General features: G+C 29.4%; 1 protein-coding gene across 3 annotated transcripts; it reads right to left on the minus strand.

The window, feature by feature from the left end:
• Positions 1-808: 808 nt before the first annotated feature.
• bdwf (bedwarfed) lies at positions 809-27,813 on the minus strand. 3 transcript variants are annotated; one of them, XM_075365953.1, is made up of 2 exons: positions 27,718-27,813; positions 809-15,848 (listed from the first exon to the last, which is right to left on the minus strand). In XM_075365953.1, the coding sequence occupies exon 2, from the start codon at positions 15,259-15,261 to the stop codon at positions 6,562-6,564; it is 8,700 nt and encodes a 2,899-aa protein (XP_075222068.1). In that variant the 5' UTR covers positions 15,262-15,848; positions 27,718-27,813; the 3' UTR covers positions 809-6,561. The 3 variants fall into 3 exon arrangements, with proteins under 3 accessions (XP_075222068.1, XP_075222067.1, XP_075222070.1); XM_075365952.1 differs by having other exon boundaries at positions 27,705-27,813; XM_075365955.1 differs by lacking the exon at positions 27,718-27,813 and adding an exon at positions 22,546-22,615.
• Positions 27,814-27,979: the final 166 nt, after the last annotated feature.

A 27,979-nucleotide genomic window follows, 5' to 3' on the forward strand; every position in this document is an offset into this window, starting at 1 on the left:
TGTGTCAAGTAATTTTCTTTCAGTATGGTACTTGAGCATAAACATGCATCAGTGGGCACGGTATTAACTTTGTACATCTTTAGTAAATATTAAACATTAGTTATGTAAATACAGAATTTAAGTTTTCATTTCATTCTATAGAGGTGTTACATTTCATTCTATAAATATTTGTCTCGTTTCAACTGTGTTTAGTCTGTAATGGTTTGGTGTTAAGTTGATCATCCGGTATGAATCAACACAGAAGCAATTAAAAATTTATGGCATGCAATGTAGAACAAAATACATGTTACACACATACTGCATACATGATATAGAAGATGCTCAGCTTGTTTTAATAGGAACAATGCAGTCAACCTACCCTACAGTCCAAACTTAATATACCCAAACTTTCATTTTGATTTACATCTGTTTTTGCACCTCAAAAAATTCAGCAACAATGATGAAAAAAGAGAACATCACAAATGTGGAATAATTCTACAAAAATGGAATCTTTTCCAAATTAAAGACAAGATATAAACATCTCAATTTACATGACTATATTCTATCAAAGATTAGAATATAATGGTAATAAAATAATTGTTTTTCCAACTGTCTACTTTTTTTTAGCAGCTCAATAGTATTTATTTCTGGATGCACCTCATAGTAACATTGTCTCAATGAAAACTTTCAACACACCTCATGAAACTAGCTGCATATAAAACAACAGTCATTTCAAGTAAATTTTATTTTATACAGAAAAAATTATAACATTCTCTTTTTATTTTTAACAAATGAAATTTATTGGGTTAAAGAAAGAACAACATAAACATTTTTTTAAACAATTTTTTTCTAATTTATCAAGTGTACAAATATTATACGATACAACTTTAAATGAACACTTAAAAAACAACATTTAACACTAAATTACAGATTTTCAGTATATCTAAAATAAGTGTTATAAATAAAATTTAATAAAATAAGATAATACATCTCCCTAAACACAACTTATATATTTACATAAATACCTATTAATAATTACAGAATATACCAAACAAAATACATTTATATCTGAACTTAAATTTATATTTCCAGACTCATTTTTAAGAACTGTAGTCAAATATAAAAAAAAATTGAAACATTAATAATAATCAAACAGATTATTAATAGCATTAATACTGTACAACTTTAAATTTAATGTGCATTTTTATACCATTTTGGTTTTAAATTATTTAGTCCTTAATTAGTGGTTTTTAAGTATTACATATATAACAGCTCAAATTAAAAATATAAAGTGAAATGTAATTCTCAAATAACAGTTACAAATTTATCATTTCAATGAATTTATCACTTGATATACATTAGCATAAAGAAAATTCATCATAAAAAATCCACGTTTACACACAACACTATAGTTAACATTCAAGAGATAGATAATTAAAAACTAAAGCATATTTTTTGTTGTGTTATTATAACCTTACAATTAATTTTTCAATACTATGTAAATTACTTAGAAATAACAGATACAATTTAGTAGAATAAAATTTAATAAAAGATACAAAACAAAAAATTAATTTTTCATAATTACATTATTATTTTCAGCAGCAATATCTGTTAAATACATAGACAAGTTATAAATGTAAAACATATTTTATATAGACTTCAAAAAACGAATAAAATCATTACCATCAGTAATAAAAATAATAATTTTCTTTGACTAGAAAAGAAAATTAGGGGTTTTCACATTAAAACACCTTTTATAAAGTGACAGATCTTAAGGATATTTCATGAAACAACAGATGCAGAGTGTCATTGTGATAACTTTGTAAAAATGAGCAGTAAAACAGAAAATGAAGTTTTTACAAACAATAAAAATGTCTGAAAAGTAGGATATTGAATTGTAATTTTTAACAAACTACAGGGGTCTAGAGAGCTTTGGCTCTGATGAAATAGGTGTGATTTATTGAAGCAATCCATCAATAACAATAAAATAAAGAAGAGATACCAGTCATCCTTTCAATCCAACCACAATTAAGCTGCTAGAGGCCCCCTTTGAACTTAACAATCCTGTAGAAAGTTGAGTGCCAATTCCAGAAAAACTTGATCAGTGAACAAATTTATATTGAGGATTAAGGATTTTATGTTCAGTTTATGGTCCATAATACATAGGATGTTTCAGCAAAGCAGCTACCAATCAGAGAGACTGTGAAATAAGGGAATGGGAGAAAAACCACAATCAACCAACAAAGCTGGATCTTTAGGTGGTAAGCTAACTCAGTGCCTAGGGCCAATTGTCTCACCAAGATTAGAAGATTCAAAGGACATAATTTAAAGAAAAAATATTTAGATAAACAAATAAAGCTGACAATTTAAGTAAACATGTTCTGGAGTCGAAAGGATAAAGTAGGACGAGGAAAACACTTTTTGGATACTTTATAAATGGAAGTAAAAGAAGAAGAAAGTCATCATCTTCTTTGGGCAAAATGAGGCAATTTACAAGGAGTTGCGACAAGTGTTTAAGCAGCATCTTACGAAGTAAGCCTCAGCTGATTTGGAAAAGAATAAACTTGGTGAAAATTTAAGGTAAGTAAAATCTGATTTATTTTTTCACTTTCTATTCTTTTTTTGCTCAAAAAAGTATGTTTTAGAATTTATGACCACCTTAAATTCAAAGAAATACAGTATTCTAAACATAAAAGGAGAAATTATTAGGTTTATTCCTGAAAAATATTTGTACAGCATTTTGTATTATTTAAAAAGAAGCTGCTAATGGCAGAAATTCAATAATAAATATAAATGAGAACATGAATATTAGATTATGAGAACTGAAAAATGAAAATTATCATGAAATAAAGAATAAGAAATTAAGGAAAAAACAAATACAGTCAGTCTGCTCAAATGCAGACATTAAAAATTCTCTTCTTCAATTAAATATGATGAACTTAAAGGAAAAAAACATTAATATGTAAAAACACATTAAAAGTAAATTAATATTAGACTATGGTAACATTATGCAGGTACATAGAATTTCTTGAAGTCAGTAGAAAAAAGTATATTGCTTTTAATAGTCATCTGAATTAATGACAAAAATGAAAGAATATTTTTAATGTTTTCAGTGTACGTATTGTAAATAAAAAAATAATAATTTTTTTAAAAATTATCATTTTACAATTTAAATAATCATTAAAAATATTGCACAATAAGACCTCACTTATGATAATAAAAAAACAAGCCTAGTTTTTTGTCAAAAACAAAAAGTACAGGAGTTGAAATGGTTACAGATTAAAAAAAAAATGTTTACAGGATAAACAATGTAACATAAAATTCACCAGTGTAAAACATAAAAAATTCTAATGCAGAATTTTTTGTATTTCAGAAAATTAACTTGTTGCTGTCTAGCAACTAACTCTTCTAATGTTTACATCTACTTTTAAATATAACAGGTAAACAAACTTAATTGAAGTACATTTATTTTTTTATAACATTAATTTTACAGCTACTTTAATCCAAAATTCATTTACTACGTACACAAAAAATTAACATGTATATTTAGGGTAAAACATACTATCACAATTAATGAAATGCTAATCAGAAATATACAAATTTTTTTACATAAAGAATTTTTTTATACATAAATTTTTTTACATGAAAAAAGTTTTTTATTCTAGCAGTAATTCAGCAGTGTTATGCAATTACAAACTATGTACTTAACTTATTATCAGACACATATCATTAATAGAATACAATTTGATAAACAGTAGTCGTAAATGGGAAGTTTTAATTTGTTAGCTCTACAGAACAAACAAAATATCTACCATTTCTTATGACAGTGAATGTTATCAAATAGTATTATTCACTTTATAATAACCAATAAATTAAAAAAAATATTTTTTAATTACAATTATAGCTACTTATAATGTTTTTAATCCCTTTAAAAACTAACTATACTTTATATTATATAAATAAATAAATGACTACAGTTTAACTTCAATTATCTATCATTCAATTCATAGGAAATTTCTCCCAACAAGAAAGGTAACTTGATAGATAGTGGACCCAGTTGTGTGGCAAGCAATTTAAAAGGTAATGATAATGGTAATATCTCATGCCAATTGAGTCTGAGAATAGAAAAATGATTCTTTGAGTATGAAATAAAGTTATTCAACAGTTGTTGTGAACTTGGCAAATAAAAAACATTCACTGTCAACAAGCTATCAGTAGTATAAATAAAATGGCCAATGATAAAAAATATTTTCCAGCCAATATAAAATATTTTTTTTTTTGTGAAAATACTTCAGCGGGGCGCTAAATATGGATAGGAATTAGCTCCAAAAATTTATATGATTGACTTGCACAAAACTGATTGTATTGAGAAATTTTCAGAAATAGAACATTGAGAAAAAGAGAAGGTGAACATCAGAGTAAAGACAAAAAGACGTAAGAGTTAAATTAAACTATGCAAAGTGCACATAAATGATGTATAAGGGCAAATGAAAAACAAATTTTATGCAATATACATAATATAGCAGTGCTTTTCAAGATCTTTATAGAAATATAAAATTACTAATAATGAATAGTATTTGAAAAAACACAATATCCTTTAAACAGATTTTCATAATGCGCAAAATTTTTAAGTCCCCACATTTTATTTACAAAATGTAATATTATATTTACATCAGCATCTATCACTCATTTCCACTCTTATCACAAATGAAGTTCTATCTAAGACCCCTCTCCTTACCCGCTTCTCACAGCCTTTTTAAATAAAAGACCACTTTTGTGAATCTCTTTACGTTTAGGCATTCCATCCAATAATAAACAGCCTCCCTTGAGGTCAAACAAGCTCCTCCATTAGTTGAATCTAGATATATTTTTAAAGTCACGTTTTAGAAAGTATGCCTTTATTTTCTTGAAAAGTATTTAATTCTGCAGCTCAACGAACATTATTTTTTTAATTTTATACACAAAAACAAAAAAACAGCCAATTTTTTTTTTTAATTTAAATGTATGATCTACAAATAAATTTAAATTAAAAATAATTATAAATGACAAGACATAGTATTAATAATATACACTTATTTTAATGTTAAAATGTAATATGTCAATAAAATTCTTTTAAGAATAATAAATGAGTTAATCATTTATAATAAATGTTTGTTCATTACTGATAAGAGAACTAATAAGCAGATATTATTAAATAAAAAAACACTATGAATACCAAGAATTGATAACCTTAATAGAAAATTTTTATTAACCATACCCTAAATGAAAAAAGTAGTAAATATTAACAAAATAAAAAAAAATGTTGTAATAACAATAAATATTACTAATATTTTTTATTCATCTTCTACTACAGCTCTATCACTTTTCTAGATTAAAGTCTGTATCAGTATATCTTTAAAGCTGCATGTGTTACAATAAAATTAATTCGATAAAGACATTTTTTGATTGTTCACGAAGCTGCACATCTTGAAAGTGTTATTATTGATCTTAATAGTAAAATGTAATATAATTATTTGTCGTATCAAAAATATGTCAAACATAATTATTTGACATATTAATAAAATATATCATTCAAGGAACCAATGAGTTGAGCCTGCCCATACATTCCTGCTAAACAAGGGTGATGCATGTACAACAAAAAAACAATTAAATATTTTCAAAACTGTTTGTTTTATTGAAAAAAAAAGTTATTTAAAGTTTAAAAAAATTCAATTTGATATTTTTTCCATCTCTCTATGATAAGAATTAAGAGAATTATAAAAAATTATCGTATTAAACAAAGCACTTCAAACAGATATAGTATTACAAACACAAACCCCTGTAAATGTCTCAATAAACTTTTCTTTTAATAGAAATATTTTCTAATAAATGTTTCAACTGAAAACCTAAAGTTCCAAACCTATTTTTGACAACAAGCATTATCACAATTCAAATAACAATATTGATTTCAAAATCTGGAATTTTTGTAAAATAGAAACACAAATTTGCCAATTTTTATCATAGAAATATAAAAAAATATCTTTAGTAGTTAAAAACCTTTGAAAAAGCAAAATATATCTATTAAAAATCTCACATAATTTTTATTGTTCGGAAAAGGCAAATCATAAATATATTTATAAATTAATTTTTAATCTTTCAGTTTTTTGTTTAACTTTTAAAAAAGACTATAATATTTTTTTCATAAAAATAGCTATTTTTAAAAGTATTTACACAAAAAGCTCTATTTTTTTAAGCATTGTTCACTTTTGTTTAGCAAGAATTCAAATGGAGCCCCAATCAGTTTTTAAAGATTATTTAGCACCACTTTCCTGGAAAAAACTAACTGCACCCGTTCCAAAAATATTTTATTTTTTACTGTACAAATTAATGCTTTTTTCTTTATTTATAAAATTACTTGTTTAATCCTTCTGATGTTATGGCTATTTTCAACCAACATTATTTTTAGTTCTTTATAAAAATGCAAAACAATTGATACCAGACCACCCTAACCCAAAAAAATCTGTTAAGCAGTTTCCTTCTCTAACACATAATGGATCTGTTCCCAAACATGGACACAGTTCTTGTAATCTGATCATTAAATTATTATGAAACTTGCTCAGTATAATTAGGATTATTCTTAACATTGTCATCATTATCAATTGAATCAACTGTATCAACAACTGAATCAGCTGTATCACCATTTGATTGTAAATCAGAGTTGGGTTGATTAACAATAATAATTGAATGTCTACAACGTAAATGCCGCATTAAATTATTTGTACCCCCACCTCTAAATGACAAAACTTTGGAGCACATAAAACATTTTGCAATACCATATTCAACCTCCTCAAAATAATTCCAAACTATACTTTTTTTTGGTCTCGTACTGCGATCAGGCCGACGAGGGGGTACTGGATTCTCTTCATCAACAATCACAACACTGGTGTCAGTTATGTCAATAAATCTTTTGCTCTCATCAATCGATCCATCTTGTCCAGCAGTATTAAATTCATCACTTTCTGGATTTATCTGCAATTTTAAGCGCACAGGTTCAGGTTTAACAACGTAAGTAGGATGTTTAATAGTTAAATGGCGACGTAAATTATGAACTGCTCTGCACTTATATGACAAAGGCTTTGAGCATAAATTGCAGATTACTCTGTCCTCATTTTCTTTTGTAAAGTAATTCCATATTTTACTTTTTTTATTAGGTGCAGTCAATTTTCTTGTCTTTAAAATATGTAAATGTTCATGAGTGATTATTTTATCATTATCAGAATTGATTTCTAAACTACCACGATTATCATCTCGAATAAAGTTTGTTTCATCATTATCTACAATTTCATCATTTGTAACAGACTGCTGCATTTCATGAAACGACTGTGAAAGACTACTAGTCATTACAATCCAAACTCCATGTTTTACACGCAAATGTCTTGATAAATTACTTGTTCCTCCACCTTTACACGATATGATTTTCGAACAGAAATTACATTTACCACTATTGCGTGATAATTCCGTAAAGTAATTCCATACAACACTTTTTCGTTTACTGTTAGATCTGTCTGATGCATATGAACATTCTTGTAGTATTTCATCACGGCTTCGAGTAGATACTTCTGACAGTATTGCATTATAAACATCATCATTCAATTCTGGCATTCCATTTTCCTCTTCTTTACAGTTATTATAATCATTCATTGTACTACAACCCTTATTTGTGAATAAAGAGTTGAATGCATTAGGGTGCACGGTACGTAAATGTCTTGTTAAATTATTTATAGTACTGCTTCTATACGATAAATATTTCTTACAAATATTACATCTAGCCCAATCATTAGGTTCTTTAGTGAAATAAAACCAGGTTTTACTCCTTAATTTCACAGATGTTCTTCTTTTGGGAATGATAGGAAAGTTCATCAAAAATTGTTCAACATCATCATTATTTTCAATACTTTCACCCTTCTCATTCCTAGAAGAAACAATAATTCCATGTCTTAACCGTAGATGTCTAGCTAAATTGTTAACAGCACCTCCTTTATATGAAAAATTAAAGTTACATACTCTACATGTGGCTCTATAATTTTTATCATTGATAAAGTACTTCCAAACAGGACTTTTCTTGCGTGGCCTTGAAGGAACAGTAGCAACAGTCACAGTAGCACGGCTTGCAACATTATCATTTTCACAAGTAAATGAATTAAAATCTTTAACAATGTTATTATCTGTTATATCCTTAACCAAATTTTCTTTAAGTAAACTATCTTTATGTTTCAAATACAAATGAGTCATAAGATGATAAATAACTGGTGTTTTAAAAATTAGATAGTCATCACATATGTTACACTTGGCTGTATTATACTCATAATCTATGCTTGAAAAAAATATTAAATTTTTATTAATTTTGTGTAATCCACATAACTTTTGAAGATATTTTCCTGATTTTAAATCAAAATTATCACTTAAGCAATTTAAAAAGTTTAAATTTTTATCCAAGGATTCTTCAAGAGTCACAACCACATTATCAAAAATTACATCAATTAAATCATTACTTGAGATTACACAATTTACTGGTTTTTCATCTTTTATTAAAGCTTTTGATTCATCTGATGAAGTGTTAGATACTAAAACCTCATCTGTAATCTCAATATTATTTTGAATTGTATCATTGTTAGTAAATATTTTAATACAATTATCTATATTTTTTCCAGTTTTGTCCAAATCAGAGCCAGGTTTTTCTACGACTAACTCTACTGAATTTAAATCATTATTTTTAACTGGCTGAACACTATCCTGATTACCACTTAAATTAATCAACTTCTCTACTGTTTTATCCAGATTATTTGGATCTTCCTCACTATTTTCAGATAATTGATTAATAGGTATTTTTAATGAATTGGATAACTTTTGTTCTTGTACCATTGAACTATCACATTTTTTACTAGAAGACCCTTCAACACATATATCTTCATCTTTATTCAAACTTTCAGACTGATGACTAGAAATTTCTTCACCTAAATTACATGGTTTTTCAGCAACTTTTAACGAATCTTTTGACAAATTACTAGATGATATTTTAGTAGAATTATTTATTTCCTTAAGTAAAACTTTAATATGTTCATCTAGTGTTCTATTTGAAGACTGATTCTCATTTGAAGTTTGTGATATTTCTTCAACTTCACCAGCATTACCACCACTAGTAATTTGACTTGAAGATTCAACAATTTCTTCAGAATTGAAATTATAAATAATAACTTTAATATCATCATCAATTTCATTACCAGCATTCATAATATGATAAGAAATATCATTAGTAATTTCTTCACTTCTATTGATATCACTGCACTGAAGAACCGATGTATCATTATTATCAGTTATAATAATTATTTTATTTTCATTATATTCATCTAATGAATTTGTAAGTAATTCAATTTCATCTTTACTTGGAATCGGTTCCTTATTGTTGTCAAATGACTTTATACCTTTTAAATTTACTTCATCATCATTTTCATTTAGCCATCGCTTTAGGGTATGACTACAGTATCCATTATTTTGTGTTAATATATTACACAAACATTTTGAGGGCATGGATAAATTAACATTTACAAAGTGTTTCATTTTGAGATTTTTCAAAGTTTTCAATTTTTTATCTTTCAATGACATTTCAACAGAACCATCAATACTATTTTTAATTTTAACTGATGACGTATCGATACCTATTAATGATTTACTTCTTTTCACACCATATTTTATCAATAAATCATTGTTTATATGATGATAGCAATGAATTTTATCTGATATGTATCTATAACATATTTTACATTTATTTTTAAATGAATTTAAGTTTTTAAAATATTTTAAAATCAACTTTTTTTTAATAAATGTTTCATTAATACTTACAACCTCTTCTTTACTACCAACACTTTCAATCATATTAAAAGAATTTGAATTTCCTTCTGCATTTCTGTTAGTTAAATTATTTTTTGTATTAAAAAACTGTTTTAACAGAAGATAATCATTGTCCATTAACTGATGTTCATGTATTTTTAAATGTTCAAATAACTTGTCAGATTCTCTTCGTTTTGAAACAAAATACTTATAACATAATTTACATTTCATTTTAATAACGTGTGACATTAATTTCTTTCTTTTAATAATAATTTTGTCAGTATTATTTAATAAACTACCTAACACTTTTATATCATTTAAAGAATTAATATTTACTGATTCATCACTGGTTATATTTTGTACCATGGATAATATACAATCATGTGGAATTTTAATTTTATGTATAAGTGACACATGATCGCACAAACTACTAACTTTACCTTCATAGCTAATATTTTCATGGCAAATTTTACATTTAACTTTTTCATCATTTATATTGATAAAATATTTCCAGATGTAGTTATTCTTGATTTTTTGTTTATTTTTTTCTTGACCACACAAAACTGTAACCGGAACATCATTTAGCACTTCATTTTTTTTAATGTTAACATTCACATTTAAAGATTTTGTTTCATCATTAAAATTTATTTTCTTATTGACATTTTTTGATTTAATTACACCACTTTTATTTTTGAACAATTTAATTTCATGATTTCTTTCTAAATGTCTTGACAGATTACTAATGTTACCGCTTTTAAATGATAAGAATTTCAAACAAATATTGCATTTCGCTTTAGAATCTGTAGATTTAGTAAAATACTTCCAAGCATTGCTAATTTTTCGTCCAGTTTCTTTATTATATGTAGTTTCACCCTGACGTAAAAAATCATGAGAATGATCTATATCATTTACACAGCCATCATTTGACATAACTCCACTAATATTTACTTCTTTATAGTTGTCCTCATTCGGATCATCATTATCAATGTTTAGAAGATTCTGATTTTGTGATTCATCGAATCCAATAAGTTTTGTAATGTGGACTGACCATAAATGATTAATCAGTCTATTAATATTGACACCTTTATAAGTAAAAGGCTTTGAGCATAACTTGCATTTAACAAGATACCTATTAATTTTTTTATAAAATGACAACGTTTCACTCTTTTTCTTATAAATATTAAACATTTTGGGTATCTTATTAAAAGTTTTGGGTTTTGTTTTTTTACTGTTATACAAAGATTTTGATAAGCGCTTAACAAATTTGATATTATGTTTAATGAATAAATGTCTTGTCAAATTATATATGCTTCCACCTTTATATGATAAGTAGTTATTGCAGATATTACACTTTGCATAATGATTATTTAACTTTGTATAGTACAACCAAGTATCACTTCTTCTTCTCTTTGGAGAAAGGACATCACTTTTTTGACCTGAATCGATCTGTGATGTCAATGACATATTCTGAGATTTTTGTTCACCAATGCTCAATGATCTAAATTCACTGATATCAATAAAATTAGAAGAATTTCTGAACAATAAATTATTGTAATTAATTAAGTCAGCAAGATGCATATTATGTAAATGACTCATTAATTTCTGAATATTGCTGTTTTTGTATGGAATAATTTTTAAACAAAAACTACATTTTGCAATGTTTTTACTGATTTTTGTAAAACACACCTGTGTTTTACTCTTTGATTCTGGAGATGGATTCGGTGTTAAATCAATTGCAGCAAACAATTGAGATTTCTCTTCTTCAACATCATCAGTTTTTGGAACCAGATCGGGTAGAGATATTACAGAGTGTATTCTTTGCAAGTGATGTGTTAAATTATCAACAGAACCTTTATATGATATTTGAGACAAACACAAATGGCATTTTGCATGGCTATTTCCTGATTCAGTATAATATGTCCATACTTTATTTCTCTTCTTTTTATCATTACTTTCGGGTGTAACATTACCTTTTTTATTAAAATCATCATCCGTATCACTCTCTATACCATCTCTTACTGATGCATTAGAGTTATATTTCACTTTATTCTTCACACTTTGTTGTTCTTTAATTTCAAGATTTGATTCATCTATATTAGTTGCATTACATTTAGAAAAATAATCCTTATGCTTCTTATTCAGGTGATTATTTAAAATATCAGTGCCATTCCCGCTGTAAGATAATATATCGTGACAGATATTACAATCTGCCATACCCATTTCTATCTTAGTAAAATATGACCATGTTCTACCGATTTTACGGTTCCCTAAAGGTGTTACAGGTGTCTGCTTATTCTCTTTAGATTTATCAATTTTATTACTGGTAACATTATTTTTACTTTTACCAGATGTACCTTGACTAATTGGTAGTATTTTTACTTTTGGTGAACTATCAAGCTTGTTTTTAATGCTATAATTTTTATTATTTCCTAAAGAATCATTTTCATTACCTTCATTATATTTTGCCTTCTTTTTAACATTAGGATTTTTATTTTCTGGCAAAGAATCATTTCCATTAAATTTTGTCTTTCTTTTATAATTATGCATTTTATTTTCCAATAAATAATCATTTTCATTAAACTTACTTTTACTTTTAATACTATAACTTTTATTTTCTGATGAATTACTTTCATAAAATTTTGCTTTATGTTTTAATTTAAGGTGCCGATATAAATTCCATTTTTTATTTTTACGATAAGATAATAATATGAAGCAATAATTGCATCTTACATTTTCTGATGTTATTCTAGTAAAATATTTCCAAACATTATCATAAGTTTTGTTTTCAAAATGATTATTATCAATCTTTTCCTGGCTGTTGCTTTTATTATGTACAGATTCTTCTTTAATATACAATTGAATTTCATTAGCAATAGCTTCTAATTCATTATAATTTGAAGCGATGCTAGCATTGTTTTGATACTCGATAATGGAATTAGATGTACACATAACTTCCCATTTTGCATGATATATTTGTATGTGTTGTACCAGACTGTATTCATAATCTTTTAAACTGGTGCATAAAAAAATCTTTGAGCAAACACTGCATTTAATATTACCAGACTCCAACTTTATACTACTTTTTAATTTTTCATTTTGTTTTAAACAATTAAAAAGAAATTTTACATTTATTTTTATAGAATCATCAGAATTTATGTAATTATAACCAGATGGTTGAAGAGAATTGTTATCTTCATCTTCCATTGATTTAATACAACCTGATTCTATAACAGTCTTATGCTTCCTTTCCAAATGCCGAGTTAAGTTGGAAATTACACAGTTTTTGGAATATGAGAGTATATTTATATGGGGACAAAGATTGCACTTAGCTTTATTAGGACGAACTTTTGTGAAATACTTCCAAGTTAAATTAATTTTTTGAACTTTATCACATTTAATTTTTAATCTTTTATCTCTCTGATTATGAGAACCTCCCGTTTCAATTTTGACATTATTTTCCTTATACATATTTCCGTGTAAGGTATTAAGATGGCGGGTTAAATTAGAACTAATTCCTCCAACGTAAGACAATATTTTGTAACAAATATTACATCGTACTTTATCTAGACAAATTTTTGTAAAATATTTCCAAGTTCTACTCGATCTGATTTCACCAAACTTCTTACATATCATTTCTGATGAATCTCTGCTATTGAAACTATTGCCTGATGTATTATTAGAATCATTTTGTTTAAAATTTCCAAAAATAATTCCATGTTTAAAACGTAAATGTCTTAACAAATTTGAAGTATTATTATGATAGGTAAATACTTGTAAACAAATATTACATTTAACTTCATTGTAATCCAGTTTTGTAAAGTACTGCCAAGTTTTACTCGTTTTAATTTTGTTATATTCTACATATTCATTATTAATAGTTTTAATAATATTATCATACACATCATTATGTTTTAAAATTAGGTGCTGTCTTAAATCAAAAACAGAGCTGCGTGTATAAGAAAACAATGTACAACATAAATTGCATTTGACCTTGCCTCGATTAAGTTTTGTAAAATACTCCCATATCAAACTTATTTTTTTAATTTTATTGGTTTCACTTGAAGATCGGACGCTTTGATTTTCATTTAATTCACTTTTGATTCTTACACCATGAGTATCATCAACTGATATTTCTGTTGGAGTAATATAAACACTGGTTTGTGAATACAGATTTTTATGTTTTGACATTATATGATTTCTCAAAATCGAGTTAATATTATGAGTACTAAAAAATAATTTAAAACAAATATTACATTTCATTCTACCAGAAAATTCTGTAAAATATTTCTGCAATTTTTTACTTATTTTTTCATAACTTCCTTTCCTTTTTCTTAGCATCTTGAAAGGTTTTATATTAGTATCATGAGCAAGCTTGTTGAAAGATTTTTTAAACTTCTTGTTATTCAAACTAAAATAATTTTTATGTTTAATATGTAAATGCCTTAATAAATAAGATGTTCGGTTGTAGTAGAAAAATATTTTTAAACAAAGGTTGCATTTTACTTTACTTAAAGGTAAGTTTGTAAAATACTTCCATATATTTTTTCTATTGAAACTCATCAGACAATTATCATTTTTCATATTTTTTGTCGATGTAAATTGTATTCCTGGGTTGTTATGAAAAAAGAAATCTGAATTTTGCGTGTAATTAACAAGAAAGTTTGGTTTATTTTTTGTGATTTCTATTTTTTTAACTCCTGTAATACTTAATGATTGAAAAGATTTTGGTTTTGATTTTTCTTGTATACTTACATCACAAAAATCGATGGCATAAAATTTTTCATTACTTTTTTTTTCATCCTGTTTCTCCTTTCTTTCAGTTTCACCTATATCTTCTTGAACAAAATCTGTAAACTCTGAAGCCGATATTTCTTCATCATCATTTAAAACTATATCGCTGGGTTCATCTTTTATTTCAATAACTTCATTAAGATAATTATTACTGCTATTCTGTACATCACTTAACCCAATATTAGATCTATTCAATTTAACATCAACAATTTCACCAGAAGATGAACCCTTAAGTTGTTCACCTACATAATTATGTGAAATATTATCAATTAAAACTATATTCGTGTTATCTTCAACTGATAATGGAGTTTTAACATCGCATTTCACGAGTTCATTACTATTATCATCTTCAAGGTCTTTTTTTATAGGTACAACAAACACATCAGGAAGTACATAATTATTGGTTTCATAATTATGATCGATTGTCACATTATTAACAGAAGCCCTGTGAGTATCTATAATAACAACTTCATTTTCAACTCTACTTAATTCATCATTACTAAGAAGAGTAATCGAGACATCATCGTCATCATCACCTTCAATATTACCTCTGTTAGTATCAGTAGTACTTTCTTTAATTATAAAAGAACTATTAGAGTCTGAACTAAATACAAACGAATCCATTTTTACAGTCAGATAATTATTTTCGTTAATTATTTCATTATTTTTAATATGTACAACAATTATGCTTTTTTAAATAATTAATAACAAACTACTGGAATACTTAAATATATCTTTTAATAAAACAATAAATACTAGTATATATGTTATAGTTCAAACATATAATATGTACAGTTCTTTTAACAAAAGTTCACAAAATATTTTTAATCAACAATATTCTAGTAGAAACATACAGTTAATAATAAAAATAGAAAAACAAATTACCCTTCTAATATTAATCTTCATTAACTTCACACAATATATAGACATCTTTACATACAAATAAGAAAGAAATTCGTATTCTTAAGTTCTTCGCAAAATATGAAAAGTAAAAGAAAATAACAATATATTATAAATACTAAACTGTAAAATATATACAATAATTAATTTGCAGCATCATTAATAAACATTTATTTTATTTAAATACCGATGTAGATACCAGATGCAGTATTCAATCAAGATCCATGGGAAAAAGAATGTTGTTTTATTCCACCTCACAAATACAGGTTCAAGAGCCACAGTCACCTCAAAAAACTTTTTATAATAGAAACCTAAAAAATAAAAAATAAATACATAAAGAAATACATTTTTTTTTAAATCAGTAAAATTATTGTGATAACATATTCCTCAGGGTGAAAATATGAAAGCAAAGTAACACTTAAAAAATACATTATCTATATTTTTTATTAAAAAATATATAAGCCTAATTATTTTTATAAATCTATTTTTAAATTATTCAAAATATTTATCAAAAACCACATTCACATTTGTGCATGCATGCAATCTTAAAAGATTAAAATTTATTTCAACTAGTTTTGTATAAAGAGGTTTTCACACTCTGCACAGCATACCGTAGATCACCTGTTAGTATGCATAATTATGAATGTGAATAAAAACTTATAAAACATTATACACTGGACCCACAACATTTTCCTGGGTAACTCAGCAAGTATATACCATTCTTCAAATTTACATCAAATATATAATTAAAACTATACAAATAAATATGTATAAAGACTGAAAATGTTTTCTTTCAATTTTTTATGTACAGGTAATAAATTATTATTTTCAACAAAAACATAAAATTATGAAAGATAAAAAAAAATAAATGTTAGATTATCAAATACAGTTAATACTTCCGTTATTTATTCAAAAACCAAAATATTAAAGTTGGCTGCAGTATTGGTTACATATGTCCTGGTTACAGGTCCTAAGTATTTGGTAAAAAAAGGTAAAATTTACAATCACTTTCGTGCAATATTGGCTGTATAAGTGATATGGCTGGAGCCTAAATAAGATAAACATCTGTACAGCTAATAACACTGTTAAGTAATACAAATAGTTCTATCAATTACTGGCAGATAGCATTAGAAGAGGCAAAAGCTTACAAGATATAGGTGTCCTGACTCCGTAGCAGAAACTGTTACTTTCCATGTGACGGTTTCAGTTGCCACACCACCCACTCTGTACTTACCCCTTATGGCTTTACCAGAGTCACCTTCAATACTTCGGCATTAACATCTTTCAGTCTAGCCTCAGCCAGGATGCCACAAGTGACATTCCCATCAGTGAACTACTAACTATCATGAACTCATAAACAAAACACATCATGTCAAGTCTTAAATAAAACTGAATGAACTACACAGTAACGCAAAGGAACTTAACTCCCTACCCAAAATAGGCAAAAGTGAGTTCAGTAAACAACACTTAAGACAAAACATAAATAATATAACACAAAAACAAAACTTAAAGTGGGAAAACCCAAGCAGAACCCTAAACCCCATCAGTAATCCTTTCGTTTGCAAGATAAGTTACAAAATTTCCCACAATCGCCCATTCAGCCTGGGTCCTCCAATTAGCAAGAAGATAAAACACTGACTAGATGATATCAAGCTGACAAATAGCCGCACATCAACTCGTATTTCACACATTGATATAACACATAGTAAATGTCATCTACATTTACCATTGTCCACATTGTGGACACATTTGGACTCTACCAGGCTGAATTTCTGCAGTCGTCCTGAAAAGTGACACAGCCAGAAAGAAATTGCATCACGTACTTGGGATATATACAAAATCCCCCCACAAACCAATAACATTTGGGAAGGGATCGTGCATATAATGCCCATTCTCTGCCTCATCCCACCTGGCCTGCCACAAGACATCGCCATATTGTTCAATCTCTTGAATTTTCTCTGAATCAGCTCATTGGACGTTTTTGTAACATAACAATGTTACTTCTGATGCAATCAAATCTATCAGTTTTAGGCCTGTAATCACCAAGATCACCTCCTGTGAAATTCTACAGTAACCACCTGTAACCATTGACAATAACATTATAAAGCATTGAGCCCTCAATAAAATATCCAAATAGCTTTTTAATTTTATCCTATTCGCCCAAACAGGCGCCACATAAAGCACAACAGCCTCAAACACACCCTTATACAGGATACTCATAGTCTTGAAATTAAGACCCCATCAGCATTGATCACACGTCGAATACCAAAGAAGGCACTACAGGCTTTCCCTGCAACGTATTGAAGGTGCTTCTTAAATTGCAATTTCTCATCAAGAAACACCCCAAAGTACTTCTGAACCTGAACATACTTTATATGCTAGCCTGTCATCAAAACACGGACTCACTGCCAAATGGCCTTTGAGGAGCATCAGTGTGGTCTTCTCTGGGCTGAACATCATCTTATGTTGATGACCCCACAGCTAAAGTATCCTGTAAGCCTGAGTGGCTCGAAGTTCAACCTCCCTCCGTGAGCATCATAAGCCCATTGTCAGTTTAAGCCATGATGCAACACCCGCTGGGCAACCTCACCCGAAGAAAATTAAACTCCACCACCCGCAACAGACCAAGCATGCTGCCCTGGGGACAACCCTTGGACAGTGTCTTGCCTACCTCATGGCTGCCCTCACAGAGCAGCACATCCCAGTGACTGAAGTAACTCTGTATAGCCTCCAATTCATTCATAGTACATTTTCTCTTCTGGAGTTGGAAGATGGTAGACAGCCACCACAGATTGTTAAATGCCCCGGAAATGCCAAGGAAAATTCCCAGGACATATTCCACCTCACTGGTTCTAACCACAATTATCACATATGGCATCCTCAGTACCCTTACCGGGACGAAACCCATACTCCTACAACTTACTGTAGAAACTACTTTCTTTGTTTTCATAGGAAAAACAGAAATGGCCAAACTGCAAGATATTTTTATAATTTTCCACTCTTTATTTCTAAAATGTGTAAGTCAGTCATAAACTCTAACAAAAATATCTATGCTTTCACTTCCTGTGATTACAGGTTGGTTTAAACCAGATGGGGTAGAGTTTGATACAATTTCTGCTGGATTTGCCAGTGAACTAGCTTTTCCTTACAACCTTATCTCACTTATGTAAATCATATGAGTGAGGTTAAGGTTCCTTTTGTGTCTGTTGTAAGGGTTCACAAAAGTAACACTTTATACTAACATTTATTGTAATGCGTGTAATAAATGAGATTACAGTTGCTTAGAATGAATGTAGAGTAACATCTCTGACACAGAAAAACAGACATCAGAGACATCTATGAGATGTCTCTGATGTCTGCTTTTGTTGAACTTTTCAACAAAATCAGTTTTTTAAATAAAGCAGATTTACCTAATATACATGGGCCATCTTTTATTCACACTTCAACATTGTTATTTAAAAGAGGTCATAAACTGTAACTAATTCCACAGTACTTACATAGTTAAATTATTTCAATTCTATATAATGCTTTTAAAAAATGTTTAAATTTTACACTAACATCTTTTTTAAAAGTAAAAATAATAAATTTTTTTATAATGCCTGTAATTAAAGATTATTATAGTTAGGTTTTATAGTTATATTTTCACTGTGTAACAATGTAGTTTCATTAAAATCTTAATTTTTATTCAGTTAATAATAATCTAGATACTGCAGTTTCAAAATTTAGACTTATTGTAATTATCAATTTAAAAATTCATATTATTGTACTTTTTAAGTAAATAATAAAACAGATAAATAAATTAGAGTTTTCTCTATTGTGTAGATAAATGTTTATATTTTTACTAATTTAATAGAGCCTAAAACTGGTTTTACACTGCCAAAGTTGTTTTTATTCTAAATTTGGTAGCATTTGATTTTTGTTGGTGTCTATTTTTTTAAGCATGTATTCCAGGTTGTTAACACTCCCCACATCCAGAAATTCCCCTTATGCAGTCAATATTTAGTTCATGATGAGGGTCCAGATAAGGAGAGTTTTACAAGTATTTCATATAGTTTTACGAGTATTAAATATTAAATAACAACTGTAAACACTCTATTTAGCTGAGAAAGGAGGAAGAGAAAAGGATTGTATTCAATTTTGGAATACAGCTAATTCCTGTTACATAATTTTTTTTTTCATTCAAATTTAAGTCTTTTACCTATAACAATATGATTAATTGGTTAACAGTAAAATAAAGGTGTTTATTAAAACTGTTGAAGCACTAATTTTCAAATTAGACATAATTGTTGACATAAAACCATCACAACTATAAAGATACCAACAAATTTGATTAACTCAACATAATGATTGTGGAAAAATTTGCACTTTTTACTTACTGATATTCTTCAGTTCCTGAACTTTATCAATATTTAAACTACTTGATAAAGTGAATTATTTGACCATATTAATAAATTAAAACACTTTGCTGAAAATAAATTTTGTATAGTGTGCAGCAAACAAGTAATTACAAGTCCATTAAATTAAATCAGGGCAAATAAATGATTCACACGTGCAAAGACAGCTGATACATACAGTTTAGTACATAATTTTATGATTACAGCACAGTTTATTAAACTGATTTGTTTCATATACTCTCTCTTCTTTCCCACTCATTTATTTTATTACATATTATTTCCTTTCACTTTTTCTTTAAAGGAGAAAAAATATACACAGAATCATGTCACTATTCCCACTTTGCATATAACACAAGCTGTTTGCTTTATAACATATATATCACATTTAAAAATGTCAACAACTGAACTGAGCGTAAATATCAAATTTTGTGGTTTACTTAAAAAATCATCATCAACAGACAACACCGTTTGAACAAGTCTATGGAGAATCGGCAATGAAGAAATTGGAATAAAGATTTAATGATGATTGTGTTAGTGATGAAGATGACATTTGCAGTGGTGCCTGTCTATCTCAACTAATGAAAAAAATATTGAGCTTGTGCAAAAAAAAAAAAATACATCAATAGTTGTAACATCTGTTAGAATTTTCCACAGAATTCTCCATAATAATCTAATCATGCATCACGTTTACCAACACTTATTTTCCAAAAAATGTTGTTTCCAAATCAGAAAGAAACACATGACACTGGCAGATCTCATCACTGTAGCCAATCAAGGTTAAAAAATAAGATCATAAAAGATAAAAAATTGTTTTTTATACAATCTATACACAGAACACAATTCAAAATCATCTTTGTAGTCACAAAAATTTTGTTCAGAGAGGAAAAATGATAGATGACTTAGGTGATTATCAGGATATATTGTTCAGTATGAATTAATTCCTGATGGGCAGACAATGAACATTCCAACCCTGTAGGAGGAAGATACCCTTGTGATGTTACTGGTCGCCACCATACTACCCCCTCTGTTCAGAGCCCTGAGGGGCTTTAACGGAGGTCATCTTTAGACCCTCTAACTGATTACATCTCACAGTCATCAGCCAGGTCTCGGTTGGGATGTCACTGATGTAAATGCCTTGGCAGACATTTGCATCAGTAAAATACAAATCAAATTTTGTCTTCACATAGACCTCAAATGTAAATCTTCACATCCAACCTAGCATGATTCACTCAAACTAACTAACCAAGACCGCAGAAGCGCGGACCCATGCAACTGGAAGCGTGGCGGAACAAAGCCACATTTCCAGTTGCACGGGCTACCATACCCTGGCAGCATGGCCAGCAGGAGCCCCAAATCAAATCACAAACAATACCAATATAACCACATGGTGCAATGCCAATACACCTATCTATCTTCACCCAATCCAATGCCTGAGCTGGAACCCTAGCCATCTGGGATCCTACCAAGATTAAACTCCCTCTGCTGACCTACACACTGCAATGGCGCAAAGAAAATCAGCCACTATAGATAGACCATTCCTCGCGGATCATCCAGTTAATACGGAGATCCAGAAAGGAATATATTCTATCCAGTTCCCTAACAGTTCGTGAACGTTCAACCTCATATCGAGGACAGACATAGAGGACGTGGTCCACTAAATCATCAGTCCCACAATTCGAGCAATGACTCAAATCCAACAAATTAAACCTAGCCAAACTCCCGAAAGGCATCATGTCTGGAGAGAAGAGCTGTGTGATATACTGATTGGGGGAAACCCATCTAATCGCACCTAAATCAGACACTATAGGAAATATACCATGCGTGTAGCGACCTGTGGGTGATTTGTCTCACCTGACCTGCTAAGACCCCCAGCTCCAGCCCTGGTCTTCAACCTCCTGTTTTTGTTCTGACATCAATAGGCTATTTACCTTGGAAATGTAGTGATCCTTACTCATTAGCTAAGATATCTATTGGTTTGACTCCAGCTATAACACAGACTGCCTCCTGCAAAACTGTTCTATAACCGCCAGCAAAAGGAGTTGCTGGGCCCGCAGCAAAATGTCCGTGTAACACCTAAAAGCCAGACAGGTGCAGCATATAGCATAACTGCCTCACTGACACCTTTGTAAAGGATACGCATAGTACAGTAATTCAACCACCCAATCAAGATGAATGACTGTACAGATCCCATAAAAAGCATCAGCAGCCATTTTTACTACATACTGTAGATGTTCCTTGAACCAAAAATTCTCATCAAGGCTAACAACCAGGTACTTTTGAGCCGTAACGTACCAAATGAGGATACCAGCCATTCAAACCCGGATTCATCGGGAAGCAGCCAATCGACCCTTATACATCATTGTGGATTTCTCTGGGCTGAAAAAAATGTTATGTCGGAGACTCCACAGCCGCAGTGTCTCACAAGCATGAGCAGCTCAAAACTCTACTTCGTTACAATCAATCAGCAACCCCTTTCAATCAGCAACAGCGCATTGTCAGCATAAGCAATGACAACCACATCGTAATCTCAAATACATGGAATAAAATTCTATAATCAAAGAAGGAGACTCAGAACAATGCCTTGAGGACATCCTTTAGTTAGGGTCTCACGAACCTCCGAGCTGCCATCACGCAGGGAAACAGTCCAATGGCTGAAATAACTTGAGATCACTTCTAATTCGCTTCTGCATCTGAAACAGGGTAGAGGGCCATCATAAGTTGTTAAATGGCTCAGATATGTCCAAAAAGATCCCTAATACATACTTCCATGAACTAGAGGAATCTATATCCATCACCTTTAGTATGGCATTCTCAGTGCTCTTGCCTGGTCGGAAACCATACTGGTTGTCCTTTAGCTAATGATCAGTGGCCAATCTAACATTAATACAGAAATATAGGATCTTCTCAAAAACCTTACCAATCACAAGCAACAACGTTATTGAATGGTAAGAAGAACTAACAGTAGGATCTTTGTAGCCACCTTTGAACAACAATACCAAGTCTCCACACTTCTAACACGCTGGAAAGTGGCCGGCGAAGAGCAGCCTATAATAATTTCTAATTAGAGAACCAAGAACTACTGGAAGCGCTCGGAAGAGGAACTCCACTGTGATACAATCACATCCAGGGGCCCTGTATCGTGCTATACTGCAGATCAACTGACGCACCTCTACCTCAGTGATCTCAGAAGATTGTAAGTAAGTCTTGAAAACCACGACTTCCTGTCTGACATGCCAGTGGTATGAAACAAACCTCACCCACCACAGTGTCATCTGGGAGCAAATCATTCAGCAAAAATATTAAGAACACGATCCTTATCAATTACCACACCCTCATCTAATGGCGAGCCATCAAGGTCTCGAGAAAAAATCTCCAGTCTGGACTCCAACAAAGAGGAGAATTTCAGCCAGTCTGCCTTCCTATGCAGGAAGCGCCCCAGGAAAGTGTCCCTCAGGGCCCTTTCGCAGCTCACTCGCTATTTCAAAAAGTATCAATCGATGATCGCTAGAACAGTTGTTGACCACACCAGTCAAGGATACTGCCAGGGATGTCCCTACCAATGATAATGTCAATATTTGTACCTGAAAAGGCCCTTCGTCCATCAACCTTACTGACGTAAGTGGCCAACTGGTTTGCAACATTAAAGATTTCAAAATTATGCTGCATGATGAAACTTTCAATTAAGTCACTGCCATGATCAGTGATCCCACTGTGCCAGAAAAGCAACTTTGGATTAACATCGGCACCAATAAGGATTGGACCATTACCCACAATATGAAGAATCCTATCCCATTTCACTAAATGTTCTGCCCCTGATGGGCAGACAATGAACAAGGAAATGCACATCAATATCCTTCATCTTTAAGGAAGCTTCCTGAAAATGGGAAAAAATAATTTTTTTGCTACATAATATAACAGCAAATCAATCCATGCTTATCAAAGAATACAACACAATGTAACTTAACTGGAGCATCCACCGCACTCTCCTAACTCGGGTCTAGCTGAGTTTACTTGTTTCTTCAGTTAAAATTGTCCTGAAGAGAAAAGATACAAGAATGCTGATGATGAGATGGCCAATGCAATAGTGGAGCTGAGGACAATATCTAAAAATTGGTTCCAGGTGTGTTTCTAATAACTTTCAGACTAATGTCTAAAGTGTCAGCTCTCAAAAGAAATTACTTTGAAGTACAATTAAAAAGTTTTTAATGGAGGAAGAGTTTGAAAAATAAACTACTAATGGGAACTTTATAAAGTTTAAAAGTCTATGAGGGAGACTGACAAAAAACAGAAATCCAGTTTCATAAAGTAAATGGAAGAATAAATTATTTTTTTATTTCAGCATTTAGCCAATTAAAAGCTAAAAAAAACTACCTCGAATAACAGAGAACATATCCAGGAAATAATAGACTTCACACCAAAACTGCCTTTTACTCTGACCAGCAATGTACTTTGTATCATTATCTATAAGATGAATGATAAATTATTATTCTGTATTTAAACCTTAAGATGCAGAATTTAACTTTCTAACAAGCCCATATACTGTTTTATTCCTTTGTGTAGATACAATTTAAACATTTTACTACTTTTATATTACAGCAATTTACAAATAGTAGAGCAGTTGGTAACATCTGCAATTATAAACTAATTAAACAAATTATTTGTGGTTTTTTCTTTTATTTTTAGAAGATATTCACCTAGAGAAATTTTATTAAAACATATGCTACTAACCATTCAGCAAATTACTCACACAAATCCTTTGGATGTTATGTAAATTGCTTAATACTGGCTGAGAATCAGGCAAATGTGAAAATTAATCGGATAGTAAATGTAGAGATGAAACTACGAAAAGTTTATCAAACATTGGTTCTATTGCTGTGTGTAGTTATATGAAATCTTTACATCACTTTTTTCTGTTTAGCCTCCGGAACACCATAAGGTATTACTTCAGAGGATGAATGAGGATGATATGTATGAATGTGAATGAAGTGTAGTCTTGTACAGTCTCATGTCGACCACTACTAAGAAGTGTGGTTAATTGAAACCCTACCACCAAAGAACACTGGTATCCACAATCTAGTATTCAAATCCGTATAAAAGTTCCTTCACTAAGATTTGAACCTTAGAACACTAGACTTCGAAATCAGCTGATTTGCAATAACAAGTTCACCAATAGACCAGCCCAGTGGGCTGAAATCTTTACACCTATAAATAAGTGTCCAATGTGAAAAAAAATGGATACAAATGAAAAATTAATCTTTACACAAGTAAAACCATGAACTTGACAAACTTTAAACATAATTAAATTTAAAAAGGCACTAAATCTGACAACTATAACATACCAAACACACCACAGATTAAATATATAATTGAATTGCAAACTAAACAGATTTAACAACCACTTTTTGTTAAATCAACACTTTAAAACAGTGTCATCCACAGCACTCTAAAGTAATAAAAAAAGTTCCAGAAAGATTTTCTGAAAACACAATTCCCCATATTTATAAATCACATCACATTTTAAATTACTCTACTAAAACTAAATAAAATATTTATTTACAGCAACACAGAATAACATAAATCAATTCAAAATAAAAATAAATACAGGCTATAAACTAGTTTAGAATACATCACTATTATTAAAAAATATTGAAACTATTAAATTCTGCCTAATATTATAGATGGAAAAATACTGATATTGTTAAATACTAGTTGTGGAATTACTTCTATCAAAGTGATGATTACTTACAATACATGTACCTCTGTTTACATGTTAGGTTATCACACATGTATTTTAATAATACATTACACCTAAACAACATTAAACTATTTTTTATTTTAAGAAATGCATTAATTAAGCTGGTGTTATTAAAATTTACTATGTTTTTATCCATAAATTATTTTAAACAATATTTTTTTAAAAACAGATAAACCAAAATTAACGATTATAATCTTTTAAAAACTGGCATCATAACATTTTCAATTAATTTTGATAGCATCTTCATGGTGCTACTTTTCTTATTACATCACTAATGTTATTTCTGGCAGATTTTTTTTGGGCTGCTATGTATTTGGAATATGGTTGAAATTCAAACTTAAGTGCTCTAACTGTACAACGTTCTACAAAAATCAAACAAATCCAGGTTTAAACAATGACTTAATGAACACTTAAAGAGCTCTCTACAGCAATACAGAGCCAACCACTTCTTATACAGAATCAACAAAAGTTGATGACTTTGACATATATACATACATACAAAAAGCGGCTACATCTTAACATACTGAAGTCTTATGAAGTACATCAAAACACATTAATGAAAAGACAATTAAAATTCAGCTTTCCAACTTCTATATTCAAGCACACTTTTACATACCCACCTACATAAAAAACCCACCTGCAATATTATCAGCTTACACAAAGGTGGGATTAGCAGAACAAGTCATTGAAAATACAAAACTAGCTGTAAATGATTTCAAAAGTTTTAAATATTAGAGTATATCCTAAATAAAAAATTATACAACAATGCTGCTTTCTTTTTAATAAAATGCTTTTGCAGCAATTCTTTTCTTATCATTTCCTACTAATACAGTGAAGTAATCTGTTTAGATGAACATAATTATAAAATAAGTTCTGTTAAGTTTCTATGTCAGCTATTTAAAAATCACATCAAATTTTGGGGAAAAAATAAAATAAAATATTAAGTCATTTTGATCTGAATTAAAATTAAATTTTATAAATTGGTGAAAACAAACTGCAATTTTGTCTTCACAGTAAAATGGTGATAAATTTAATGGAAAGGTAGTACATTAATAATTCCACATTTAAGTATACAAAAACATTACACACAAATGAATCTGATAAAATTATAAGAAAAAAACACTTTCGTAGAAAACACTAACAATATAACCTGAAATTACTTTCTGTTACTTTACACTATTACAAAAATATCAATCTTGTATGATTTTGTAGGGAGAGCGATGTGTTTGTTACATTAAACTTAAAAAATTAAACCTAATATATAAATACATACCATGTTCAATGAACAATGAATTTTATCAAGTTTACTAATTATAGTTATCATTAATGAACTATGTACATAATCATTTTGACTAATTAAAGAAGCTTCTAATCATTAATCACTACTTTGCATTCTGGAATATAACATAAAATGTTTTGGTAAAATATTTTCAACGAATTAATATTAAAGAATGAACAAAATTAACAACATGCATTAACCAACCATTTAAATACAAAACCTAGCCAAGATAATGAAGCCTGCAAGTTATGAATAAAAACGTTTGATTCACGGTAAGGTTATATTTTCTGAAATTCAAAGAAATTTCAAAATTTTCAAAATGCTTCATTTAAATCTTCAAAACAGATTTCCCGCTAGTTCTAAAGAGCGCGGGAAGTAATAAAACAAAAACTGGCCCATCACTAGACCGACCATCAATGACCAACGTGAAAGTAGGTTTTGTAGTGTAGTTTCCTAAGTCAAAACAATGATTCTAAAAACACCTCTTGATAATTAAATAACACTTCTACAACTAATTATAGCATTACTTTAAAATAAATATTACGAAAGTAAAACTCAAAGAATTGCCAGTTTCGTAAAAAACCGATCTTAAATGATAACTACCAAGAATAGTTAGTTCCCAGTTCATAAACGAAAATAACAATTGCTGTCTGATTACACCATTAACAGTGAACTCTTCGAAAAAACAATTCAAACAATTTAAATTATTGCAAGTACATTAAAATTTTGTACAACTTACTATTGTATAATACCTGATATTAAAAAGTTAATTCCGTGGGCCAAATGTAAATAATTATACTATTAAACGATCGAGTCGATCACACAAACGACGCAGCTCTTTATTCACCTATTCACTCGTGGTACCAACTTCGATAGTTTGCTGCGGTTTCAGATTTAAATTAAATTTGAAAAAGAAATGAACATAATTCTTTTTTATAAATATAAAACCTTTTAATTATTTTAAACAACGTATAGTATTTAATGATAGCTTTGCAAATCAGTTCGAAATTTTGT

Source organism: Lycorma delicatula, chromosome 5 (assembly GCF_047948215.1).
Source record: "Lycorma delicatula isolate Av1 chromosome 5, ASM4794821v1, whole genome shotgun sequence".
Classification (NCBI taxonomy): domain Eukaryota; kingdom Metazoa; phylum Arthropoda; class Insecta; order Hemiptera; family Fulgoridae; genus Lycorma; species Lycorma delicatula.

Coding starts and splice junctions, on each gene's coding strand:
- bdwf (XM_075365953.1), bottom strand. CDS start 15,261: ATGGATTCGTTTGTATTTAGTTCAGACTCTAATAGTTCTTTTATAATT.